Raw genomic sequence first — 13,209 nt, 5'->3', positions numbered from 1 at the left:
GAGAAGACTGGATGGGGACCGTCCCCTGAGTGTCATCATGGTGCCCCTCACATGGCAGAGCAGAGGACCCTAGACGTGGTCGGCGGCCCGGAGGAAAGGGAGGTCTTCGGGGAGGAGTTCGGCTGCGGACGAGGATGTGTGACCCTGCTGAGTTGCGGTTGCCCGTGACACATGTGTCAAACCCCCACCCAACACCAGCCCCCCACTACCCTCACCCCACACCACCCACACTACCCCCCGGCCTACGGTCTAATCATGCATCTTGTTTTGTGTCATGCAGGACCTGCTGGAGATGGGGCAGGCCCATCGGGTGTCCCCCTTCCCCTGCTAGTGCCACAGCCCGTGAGCCGAGCACTGATGCGGCGAGCAGCTCGGACGCCAGCCATCCATCTGAGACACCTCGGAGATCGAGTCTGAGGATGACAGGGATTTCCCGTCGGAGCGGTCTCCAACACCCTCCACCATCCCAGAGACACTCACTTTGGTTGGATAAAGAAGCCCCTGGGATGCTATCTGGTGCGCACCACACAGCTGATCCAGTACAACAGGTGGAGGTAGGAATACCCGAGGCAGTGGACGGTCGGAGGGCAAGCCGACCCCAGGGATTAGGTGCCGTCCAGACGGGTTTCGAGCTTCTGGGACGGACTGTTGGAGGAGTCCAAGTGCATGCAGGAGCAGGAGGTGGTGCCGACCATGCGGGCCACCCAGTCTAAACACCACACGGGTGCTGCCCGTGGTGGAGGCATTGGGGGCAACGGCTTTGGATCAGGAAGTCCAACGCCTGGGGCATTCTGTGCAGGAGCTGGCCATGGACCAGGACAGGATTGCAGCCCACAGGCAACCATGTGCCAGAGCCACCTGGAAATCGCAGCTGTGCTCCTGAGCATGGCCCAATCACAGCAGGCCATGGCTTAGAATGTTGGCGGCATTACCCCCGCGCTGGCTGATGTGGAGCAGCCAAAGAGGGAGGGGACCCAGTCGCAGAGGTAGATGGCGCAGTCACTGGCTGATGTGACACAAACCCAGAAGGTGGTGAGACAGTCAATGGGTGACGTGGCGCAGTCCCAGACGGAGATGGTCCACTCCGTGTGCTCCATTGCCTCCAGGACTGGCAGCGCAAGGTGGTGAGGGAGTCTCAGGGGTTAGCTCTGATCGCACCCCCATCCCATGGAGTGATCCGGGGGTCATCGGGCACCCTGAGGGATGAGGTGATGGGGTCAGTGCCGGAACATCGCAGCACCTCAGATTTCCCCCCCCCTCTCCTGTCCCTGGTGCATCTGGTAGGGAGTCAGCAGAACAGGGTGGCATCACGTTACCTGGGACGCCCGACCAGCAGTCGGGCCCATCCAGGCTCGGGCACCCCAGAAGACGGCTGCCGATGGGGATCCAAGTCGCAGGGCGGGAGTCACAGCAGGTTGCCTCCACTCCTGCTGTACCGCCTGGGGACCACCAAGACGGAGCGTTAGGGGCTGTAAGGCCAGACTGTTAGACACTAGTTAAGTTGGCACGGGTGTAGGGCAGCACAATGGCGCAGTGGGTTAGCCTTGCTGCCTCACGGCGCCGAGGTCCCAGGTTCGATCCCGGCTCTGGGTCACTGTCCGTGTGGAGTTTGCACATTCTCCCCGTGTCTGCGTGGGTTTCGCCCCCACAACCCAAAGATGTGCAGAGTAGAGTAGGTTGATTGGCCAAGCTAAATTGCCCCTTCATTGGAAAAAATTAATTGGGTACTCTAAATTTTTTTTTTTTTTAAAGTTGACACGGGTGCAGGGCAGTTTAGCTATAGAGACTGGGGCACAAATCTGTATATACATTGTCACATTAAACACCTGTTCACACGGTTACAATCTGTCTCGGTGCTCTGTCAGATGAGTGAGGGGTGGGGATTGGGCTTATGTTGTGGGGGTATTGGGCGTACATTGTGGGTGGCCTGGCACCCATCCCTCCCCACCACCGTCACCCCAGGGATTCAATGGCCCAGTGTGATGGAACGGCCAGCTCGCATGCAGGGATTACCCAGTGTATGGCGGAAAGTGCTACCATGGGCAGGAGTCAGATGTTGTCAATGAAGTGGAGCACCAGCGCTCATCGCAGAGCGGGTTGTCATCATCCTACATCCCATGGACCAAACCCGGGGTGTTACTGCCAACCCAGGGCCCACACCCCTTAGTGCGGCAGATATGAATCACAGGCGAGGGGGGGTTGGGATGCGGTGTTCATGTCCCTGGCCAGTGTCTCCCCCCCACCCCCCTCCCTTTAAGTTGGTGAACCTGGAGGCAATCATAGCATCCTGTGCTCGTTGGCCCTTGTGCACATGTCGTGCGGCCTCCCGAGCATGCCAGGGTTCCATGTCCTGCCCATCCTCCCCCTCATCCTCCTCGTCGGATGAGGCCTCGGGTTCCTCCTCCTCCTCCAACTCATCGCCCCTCTGCTGCACGATGATGTGAAGGATACAGCAGGCCGCCACGATGAGCATGCCATTCTCAGCATCATACTGGAAGGCCTCTTCAGAGTGGTCCAGGCACCTGAGCCCCATATTCAGTGGCCGAAGCACTGCCTGATTACACTCCTGATTGTTGCATGGGCGTCGTTGTAGTGGGTCTCCATGTCGGTCTGTGGCCTCCGGATAGGTGACGTCAACCACGATCACAGTGGATAGGCCCTGTCACGCAGGAGCCAACCCTCCAGCCGGGATGCATCTCAAACATGTCAGGAATCGTTGAGTGTTCCAGGATGAAGGCGTCGTGCACACTGCCCAGGTATCGGACGCAGACGTGTATGATGCGCAGTTGATGGTCGCATGCCAGCTGTACGTTCATCGAGTGCAACCCTTTTTGGTTTGTGTAGAGCGGCCCATCATCTGTAAGGTGCTCACAGGGGAACATGCATCCCATCAATCACCCCCTGGACTATTCCGACATGGCGGTGAACCCTGCTGCTTAGACATCCTGGTGGGCTCGATCCACATTGAAATGGATGTATTGAGCTGCCTGGGCATGTAGGGCCTCCGTGACGGTACGGGTGCACTTATGCACCGAGGTAAGTGAGATCCCGGACTGGTGCCCACTCGACACCTGGAAGGACCCCATGGTGTAAAGGTTCAGGGCAACCGTCACCTTGACAGCCACTGGAAACAGGTGTCCTCCCCTATATCCACGCAATGCCAGATACGCTATGATCTGGCAGATATGTCACACTGTCTCCCTGCTCAGCCGGAGTCTTCGACGGCATGCCCAATCTGGCAGGTCCTCGAATGACAGGTGCTGCCGGTACACACAAGGCCTCATGCGGCACCTGCTTTCCACCTCCTCCTCCTCGGCCTGTTGGGCGGTTGGCTCTCCATCCTGGGCAGTTGCCTCCTGTTCCTCTGTGGCACACTCCGTTGCTGCAGCTTCCTCCTCCTCGAGAAGCTCCAGCTCGTACAGCCGCAGGGCATCCCCCAGGGCTGCAGCGCCACAAAGCCGTTTTCACGATTTTTAGAAGCACAAGTGAATCGCGCCGTCAGGAACTTGGCCCATCGGAGGCAGAGAATCGCGGAGGCCCTGGAGAAAATTGGATCAGGCCCGCTAATGGCATGCAAACTATGTTTACTGTACATGCGTTCTGGACTGCATTGACTGTCGAGGTGACAGAGAATTGTGATTGGGTTTCAAATCGGTGCCCGCCACGATTTTGGCGTCGGAACCTATTCTCCACCTAATCGCGTTTCGCGATTTTGGTATCAGCCAACGGAGAATCCCACCCGTGATTTTGAAAGACTAAATAAAAACATTGGTACGGCAACTTTCAAGTTCTCGAAAAAATAGTTTGCTTTCTTACCTTATCAGCGCACATGGCCACTTTAATGTCTTGTTGGGTGATTTCGTAGTGCCGAATGTTTCGTACATAATTGCCTGCTAGCTTAAGTATGTCAGCAGATATGTATTCCAACACTGCTACGATGTAAACAGAAACTTGATGATCAACTTTGTAACCAAGAACTTCCTGAAAGATGATGAAAAATAACATCCATCAAATACTGGACTTAAGGAACAAATAGTTTTTTTTCTGCTGGTTAAAGTAAATAATGAGGGCAAGGCTGTGTGGACAATTCAGCTTTGTGGGTAACATCCAAACAACTAGATCTGTAAACTGTTGATCTCATAGTAAGACAGGGAACTAAATAAAAAAGGTGTCCTGTAATTTAAAAGGTAATACAAAAACTAAATTAGGGGGATTCGGAGGTGTTTTTATAAAATGAGGACTTAATTGAATTTGAAGAAATCAGTTTGGAAGTTTTATTTCTCATTGCTAGGTTCTACTTGATGATGTTATTTACCTATTCATCAGCTAATAGTGTGCTATTCTTATCCTTGTGATTTTAAAATATAGGTCAATAAAATTAATTTGAGAATGTTATAATCCTAAAACTTTATCAAAGTCATTATTTATTCTGAGCCTTCGCAATAATTTATTCTGAGCCTTCGCAATAATTCAAGTGTTATTTCATATCAGAGCATCCTTTGAGATGGATCCAAAGATCAGAAACAAAGTTCTCAAGGTACAATATCTTCTGATATGCTTCCTTTTTTGGAATATATTGGTTAATTTCCATAAAACTTCACACAGAATGTCAATTTACATCTATGTTGCAAAAAAGATGCAATGACAAGACAAGACAAACTGATGACAATCTGTGCCCACATAAGATGGAGATGAAAAAATAACGGAATAAGCTGAAGAACTTAAATTAGAACACAAATATGTCACTGGTTGTTTTGGCACCATACAATCGCAACAAGAAAACTGAACTCACAGGAACAAAACATGTCACATCATCTCACTGACCACAAAAAAAACAATAGACGTTGCAAAACAGCTAGGGAGGCACCAATGGATTTATTACTTCATGAAACAGCGAGTGCCATAAAATCAGGAGCAACAAGACACCAGGAAATTAAATAAATTCAAACAGCAACAGGTATAGATTAATAAAGCAAAAGGGATGAGCAAATTAAATGAAGAAACATAAACTAAACTGAGGACTTTCTTCTCCTCCTTGAATGTAAAAGATAAACCTATTTCAAAGACGACCGAGGGAGTTCTCCCCAGTGTCCTAGATCAGTGTGCCATGAAGAGCCCCCCTACCCCGCCCAACCCCAGTGTACCCCGAAAAAAAAAGTCAAAATGATTGTAATTAAACCAAAATTAACCTACATCTTCAGCTCTGTGGTTGCCATTTCTTTTTACAATTACATTTAGAGTATGCAATTCTTTTTTTCGCAATTAAGGGGCAATTTAGCATGGCCAATCCACCTACTCTGCACATCTTTTTTGGGTTGTAGGGGTGAGACCCATGCAGACACGAGAAGAAAGTGCAAACTCCACACGGACAGTGACCCAGGGCCAGAATCGAACCCGGGTCCTCGGTGCCGTGAGGCAGCAGTGCTAACCACTGTGCCACCATGCTGCCGTGGTTGGCATTTCTAAGACCTGATGAATCTTGGGCCTCACGCACATGCACCAGCTGGAAAGAGCTATACATATATGGTTTCGATTTGTTTGTTGGTCAGGCCCATGACCAACGCTGGGACCTGGAGCCGAAAGCAAAAGTCTCATGCGCCTGCACAAAAAGTGAAAACTCAAAAAGGGCGCCGCAAAAGCCCTGGGAGAAGTGAGAGAGACAGGGCGAGGTAATAAAAAAAAAAAAAAGAGGAGAGCAGACAGGGAGAAGTTAAAAACAAGTTCCCAGTAAGGGAAGAAGGCAGAGAAAATAGGCGTGCCTCATAACCCTTTTATAATAGAGGTGTGCCATGACATATAAAAGGTTGGGAACCACCACGGTCCTAGATAACACTTAAGACAATGATCAACAACTAAAAACAGAATATTGGTCTCATTGTTGCTTGTGGAAGCTTTCTGTGCACAAATTTGCTACTGTGCTTCCTACTTTACAACAGTTACAATATTTCAAAAAAGTAGCTGAGAAACACTTTGGTTTGACCAGAGATCATGAAAGATGCTACATAAATATATTTATATCGATGGAGCAGTGGGCGAAGAACTCTTCCTAAATTGATCCACATCTAGAAAGTTCCTACCTCACAGCAAATAGCTTCTGTTGGTTTCACTGGCAGTTTGTTTTTCAAAAATTACATGAAGCAATTTAAACCGAATTGTAATTGTAATTTCAAAAACAAAACCCTCTTCCAACTAAAAGGTTTGTAGTCCACCAATGAATTTAAAAGTTGCTCCATTCAGATGTATAGAATAAACCAGGTTAAGATTTCTACCCTTCAAAACTGAACAATGGCTTCGCCACCAAAGAGATCACTCGGAGAAAAGATCCCAGAGATCAGGTGGGGCATGAGACCTGAGGCAGTTTGGTCAAAGCTAGCCATCAGGGAAATCCAAATACATAACAAATAGCTGGAAATACTCAGCAGGTCTGGCAGCACTGTGAAGCGAGAAACAGAGTTTGATGACCTTTGTTAAAATCAGATTTTGGGTGGCACGGTGGCGCAGTGATTAGCACTGCTGCTTCAAGGCGCCCAGGACACGGGTTCGATCCCGGCCCCTGGTCACTGTCCGTGTGGAGTTTGCATATTCTCCCCGTGTCTGCGTGGGTCTCACCCCCACAACCCAAAAAAGATGTGCAGGGTAGGTGGATTGGCCATGCTTAATTGCCCCTTAATCGGAAAAATAAAATTGGGTACTCAATATCAAAATTTTCTTTAAAAACAAAAATCAGATTTCAGGAGGCTTCAACCCAATGTCAGGAGATATCCAACAATCCAAGGGTTCCAAATGCTCCAATTTTTGACTGAATAGTGAAAAATCATGTTTTAAAGGCTCAATATGGGGGGGAAAACCCCTCTGAAATCTGTGCAAATATAAAATGACAACCATAGCTGGGAGACCGATAATCATTACACAGTACCACCTAGTGGTTGAAATCCTTAGCTCCACTGTAACCCAGAATCTCTCTCCTACCACCAGCTTCAAGAATAACATCAGCCTGGAAAGAAGTCAGTTACAAATTCAGGTCTGTCTTCAGAACCGTCTTAATCTAATGCTGTTAAGTAATTTCCCCAAACAGCCCTTTGTGCTCCAGGTTAACAATTTTTTGTATTTCTACTTTGCCAAAGCTTGAGTGAACACTCAGTGAGACCAGGCCATATATGAATCGTTAAGCTACTTTATTTCATGGGGCTTAAAAACTGAGCATCAGCCATCAAAAAAGTCCTCTTATTTCATGAGCTTCACTTACCTTTCCGTACAGAAAATAAAAATGACCCCCACTGTGCTATTTCCATTTGATGGATTGCTTTACTTATACTTCCAGAATGATCTAACTTTCGGTATAAACGCTGGATATAAGAAACGTAAGCCTTGTATTTTGTCCTCGGGCCAAGACGGAACCTTTCTTTTCCTGTCGTCTTTTATTTCCTCCAGTTGACTTTCAGTTAAACTGACCCATCACATGCCACCCAAGACATGACAATGACCCCTCCCCCATACTGAATAATTTCACAGAACAGCATGTGTGAACTATCATTTGAATGTTAAGATTTAATTATCTGCAGCATATTGTATTACACTTCTGATGGGGTGTCTGAATCTTTAAAAAAAAAGTTTAGAGCACCCAATTCATTTTTTTTATATTTAAGGGGCAATTTAGCGTGTTCAATCCACCTACCCTGCACATGTTTGGGTTGTGGGGGCGAAACCCACGCAAACACGGGGAGAATGTGCAAACTCCACACGGACAGTGACCCAGAGCCGTGATCGAACCTTGGACCTCGGCGCCATGAGACTGCAGTGCTACCACTGCGCCACCGTGCTGCCCTAGGTCTCTGAATCAATGTAGCTTAGTATAATGTATTAACATGTCCAAGGCATGGCACATATTCAGAAATATCGAAAAATGCTGCAAGGTGTGCCCAACCCGATACAATAGAGGACTTGACTGCATGTAGATTCTCAATCTGGCACAGGAAAGACACTACCAGGCTAGGCCAAACTTTGAGAGTGAGCAGATCATCCCCTTCCACCAGGTTGGTGACCAAATTCCATCTTCACTACCTGCAGAATAAATACTTCCTCCCATGTCACGGTTGTGTTACAAACGCACAATACAAACCAACCTTCATCCAAACAACACTGTACTAGCTCCCAAAAGACTCTTGACCATATTTATACCCTTTGCTCCAATTTTGTCTTTCGGTTCAAAAGACAAAAGAAAACCTGACTGCAACATGGTAATAAGAATTAGTTTGAGAGATAGGACAGGAAGAATGGAGATTGGTACAGAAACAAAACATTTACAACTACCAATTGCAGTTGAATGCAACAGTTAGCTTTTGATAATACATCCAGGGTATCACATTCCACAGATGTCCACAAATTCTAACCTTACCCTGAAAGATGACTGTTTAAGGTGCTACAATCAGAAGTATATAATTCTACATATATTGCGCCCTGTAATTGTACATTCTGGATCACAGTCAAGAGAAGAAATTATGATGAGATTGACAATTCCTACAGACCGAAACAGGTACTATTTGGGCCTATCCAACTCATGCATCTAAATTTTTTTTTCTTCTATAAATTTAGAGTACCCAATTATTTTTTTTCCAATTGAGGGGCAATTTAGCATGGCCAATCCACCTGCCCTGCTCATCTTTTGGGTGTGGGGGTGAGACCCACGCAGACACAGGGAAAATGTACAAACTTCACGCAGACAGTGACCTGGGGCCGGGATCGAACCCGGGTCCTCGGTGCCGTGAGGCAGCAGTGCTAACCACTATGCCACCGTGCTGCCCTTTCCTCATGCATCTTAATGAACATAGTGGAATTGGTATTTTATTGAGAGAAAAGTGACATGATGGACAGAGGTGCAGTATAACCATTTTCTACTGAGGAACAAACTTAATCTGAAGCTTCAGGACAATTCAATTATTGGAGCAAAATAAGTTAGAACAATTCAGTTTGCTGATCTTGGAATATTGTAGCCAAAAAAGCAGTCTAGGTGATGTCTTCCTCATCCGTTAATAAAATGTAACTTCCATGTAAATGGTGTGAATATCCTTAACTTAGTTATGCAGGACTTACCTTCAGAAGAGGGTGAATCTTGTCAACAGGCAACAAAAGGGGATTTCTACGCTTGCGTTTTTCTATGGCAGATTGAGCATCTGCTATGGCCCACTTGTCGATTGGATGTGGGAATGATTTCTGCACACGTTCCTAAAGAACAGGTTAAAAAACAAACTGTTATATTCTGTGAAATCAGTTAAATGTCACTTGCACCACACTGACTTTCATTAACATATTCCAATTATACCAATTATTTACTCAGAATTCTGGACTGAATATTTTTCAATATAGATTTTGATTAATTATTCCATTTATACAAATAACGCAACAAACTCTCAAAACTGGTACAGTACAGCATAAATGCTTCTCCATACATGAGCACAGAAAAAGACAGGAGAACACCAACACAATTGGTTCAGCTTAATTATTAAACTTGGTGCTTTTGTTTATACAAGGAAAACTAATGAATAGATAAAGTAAAGGATGGGGGAAGAAGAGCACAAAGTCACGACAACATTGCAAAATGGTGCACACCTTCACATGCAGCTAGTTCAAGTCGAGCCGCGCAACTTATGGAAAACCTTGTAGGAGTGAGTCAGACATTATGGAACCTATGTATTCGAGACAAGGGCCCCATACTTTTCGGAATGCATCCGTATTAGAATGAGTATGCAAGTCAGGAACTCCATTGGGATACATTCCATGATAATTTTATGTCAATTCTGAATTGAAGGAGGCTTATTGCAAACCCAGGAGCAAAGGATGTTCTTCCGTGCCACAAAAGTTTGGATATTCATAGAATCATAGAATTTACAGTGCAGAAGGAGGCCATTCAGCCCATCGAGTCTGCACCGGCCCTTGGAAAGAGCACCCTACCCAAGCTCACACCTCCACCCTATCCCCGTAACCCCACCCAACCTTTTTGAACACTAAGGGCAATTTAGAATGGCCAATCCACCTAACCTGCACATCTTTGTACTGTGGGAGGAAACCGGCGCACCCGGAGGAAACCCACGCACATACGGGAAAAACAAGCAGACTCCGCACTGACGGTGGCCCAAGCCAGGAATCGAACCTGGGATCCTGGAGCTGTGAAGCAAATGTGCTAGCCACCATGCTACCAAATTATACAGATTTTTTTCATTAGCATCAATAATGCTTCTGTCTAGGTGCACTTGAATTAGCACCAGGGATCCGGTTTGATTCCTGCCTGGGTCACTGTCTGTGCGGAGTCTAAATGTCCTCCCCGTATCTGCGTGGGTTTCTTCCGGGTACTCCGGTTTCCTCCCACAAGTCCCGAAAGACATGCGGTTAGGTGATTTGGGCATTCTCAATTCTCCCTCAGTGAACCTGAACAGGCGCCGGAGTGTGGCAACTAGGGGCTTTTCACAGTAACTTCATTGCAGTGTTAATGTAAGCCTACTTGTGACACTGATAAAGATTATTATTAATTAGGAACAAAGGAATAAAATTTGTTTTCATTTTTAAAAAAAATCTAGAGTACCCAAATCTTTATTTTCCAATTAGGGGGCCAATTCACCTACCCTGCACATCTTTGAGTTGTGGGGGTGAGACCCACACACGGGGAGAATGTGCAAATTCCATAAACGGCACCGTGAGGCAGCAGTGCTAACCACTGCACCACCGTGATGCCTGCAATGGATAAAATTCTAAGGCTGTACCGAATGGCTTCTCAAGCTCTTAAAGTACACCAGGCCAGTAGGATTTAACTTTGACACAGGACCACACGCAATGTATGCAGTCGCCCTCAACTAGCTTGCATTTTTGGCACAGCAAGGGTATAGACTTTGCAGTGTATATTGATGAAGAGACTTGGGATAATATAGGGATAATAATAAAATGCCAATAGAATCTCAGTCTGTAATAGAACTAAAGGGACATCTGCATATCACATTAATCTTGAGACGTAGCTTTGACCTAGTCCGATTGCCCTGGATGATCATAGGAAGAATTCCTTCTCGGTAATGTGCCAACACCTGAGACAACAATTTCAAATCTACATTCAGGGGTGAAATTGACCTAGAGGGTGCATACCCTTCAGGATTCTTGCCTGCCTTCAGAATTAAGGAGATATTCACTTCACGGAGCGTCTGCAGCAGACCTGTTTCAAATGACTAACCATACATGCCAACCAGTGAATCAATTAGCAAGTCTTTAAATTCCTTATAAAATTCACATACAAACCCATCGGGCCCTGGGGCCTTACCAGATTGAAGCTCCCTCAGGGCGAGAACCACATCCCCTCCAGAAATAGGAACATTCAGGACCAACCTTTAGTTCTTGTTGGGAGTTTAAAGGAGGAGATGAAACGCTCCATAAGTGTCAATGCATCCCCAGACTGGTCTGTTTTATATAAAATCGGCATAAAAACCTTCAAATGCCTTGTTAATATCTTCTATTTTACTCATCCTATTATCCTTCGCGTCTAGCACAGAGGGAATAGGCCTCGAGTCAGCTCTCTTCTCACTAAGAAAAGCCAGGTATCCACTCGGTGTGTTGCCGAACTCAACTTTTGTTTGGCAAACGTTAAACTCCTCTCAGCATGTTGAGTCAGTAAGGAGTCCAGCACCGTTCAAATTGCATTAATTTCTTTCAGCAACGAACTGGTCAGATTCCTGCAATACTCCCTCTCTGTTTCAACCAGTTTTACTTCCAACCATCACTGTCACTCCAGCATTTTACACCTTTTGTTGGCCATATATGAAATGATTAGACCCCTAGCATAAGCCTTACATGTTTCTCACAGGATAGAGGGGCTTATACCAGAGAAAGAATTGACTTGAGTAGAAGGGTGGTCAAATCTGGTCTTAAAGTATGAGATAACAGTATGATCCCGGAGCAAAGGTGTGTCAAATCTCCAAGATCTAAAGTGGAAGGGTGGGGGGGGCCCCGTGACTAAAAGTTCCAGGAAAACAGGCGCATGCCTCGGAGATCACAATACAACCTACAGAGCAGGAAGCCACCGAGTGTTTTTGGCATGAAGAAATGGTCAATTCTCATCTGACATTGATGAGGGGCAGAAAAGAAAGTGAACTCTTTATCCTTAGGATGCAGCAGTCACCACACATCCAAATACCCCACCACCTCGCAAACCAATGCTAAAGCCCTTGCCTCTTGGGTTGGGTGAGGGGTGGGGGATTCCTGATTACTGGGAGTTTGTCTACCAAAGGTTTACGGTGACAGTTGAAGTCCCCACTTATAAGGGAATTAGGAGGGCAGCACGGAGGCGCAGTGGGTTAGCACTGCAGCCTCACGGCACCGAGGTCCCAAGTTCGATCCCGGCCCTGGGTCAGTGTGTGTGGAGTTTGCACATTCTCCCCGTGTTTGTGTGGGTTTCGCCCCCACAACCCAAAAGATGTGCAGGCTAGGTGGATTGAACACGCTAAATTGCCCCTTAATTGGAAAAAATGAATTGGGTACTCTAAATTTAAAATATAAATAAATAAGGGAATTAGGAAGGTGGCATGGTGACGTAGTCGTTAGCACTGCTGCCTCACGCCGCCAAGAATCTAGGTTCGATTCCAGTCCTGGGTCACTGTCCGTGTGGAGTTTGCACATTCTCCTCGTGTCTGCGTGTGTCTCACCCCCACAACCAAAAGGTGTGCAGGGTAGGTTGATTGGCCATGCTAAATTGCCGCTTAATTGGGATAAAAAGAATTGGGTACTCTAAATTTTTTTAAAAAGCAATTAACAGACGCCAATCCAGCAAAGTCCATGAAGACTTTCATAACAAAATCAGGAGAATAGTTTGGTGGGCTGTATACATTAATTAGTTAAGACAATTTCTCCATATAAAAGTCCCTTAACAGTCACAAACCTGCTCCCCTTTATCCTTCACATAGTACTCCATTTTGAAAGACACAATTTTATTGATTAACACTGTAGCCCGACCGCTGGTTGAGAACATGGCAAAAAACACCTGCCTCACCCAGTCACTCTTCAACTTTAAGCAATCCTCGTCATCCAAATGAGTTTCTTACAACAAAGCTATGTCAACTTTCTCTTTTTTAAGGAAAGACAAAATCTTTTTTCTCGTAATAGGATGATGTACTTCCCTCACACTCCCAAGCAGATTTTCAAAGTAGCTCCTGCCATTGCTCATTCATCCAAAGAAAA

The 13,209-nt window shown here is 46.4% G+C and overlaps 1 protein-coding gene across 3 annotated transcripts in view; it reads right to left on the bottom strand.

Annotated features, from left to right (window-relative positions):
• LOC140420246 (son of sevenless homolog 1-like) overlaps nucleotides 1-13,209 on the bottom strand; it is a 450,340-nt gene that overhangs the window by 221,965 nt on the left and 215,166 nt on the right. For all 3 annotated transcript variants that reach the window (XM_072504285.1, XM_072504288.1, XM_072504295.1), the window contains exons 3-4: nucleotides 9,091-9,222; nucleotides 3,817-3,981 (exon numbers count right to left, since the gene is read on the bottom strand). In XM_072504285.1, coding sequence (XP_072360386.1) covers nucleotides 3,817-3,981; nucleotides 9,091-9,222 — 297 coding nt within the window. The remainder of the gene's footprint in view (nucleotides 1-3,816; nucleotides 3,982-9,090; nucleotides 9,223-13,209) is intronic.

Source organism: Scyliorhinus torazame, chromosome 1 (assembly GCF_047496885.1).
Source record: "Scyliorhinus torazame isolate Kashiwa2021f chromosome 1, sScyTor2.1, whole genome shotgun sequence".
Lineage (NCBI taxonomy): Eukaryota > Metazoa > Chordata > Chondrichthyes > Carcharhiniformes > Scyliorhinidae > Scyliorhinus > Scyliorhinus torazame.
Note: the sequence above shows the minus strand (reverse complement) of the source record. Positions and strands in the feature narration are given on the sequence as shown.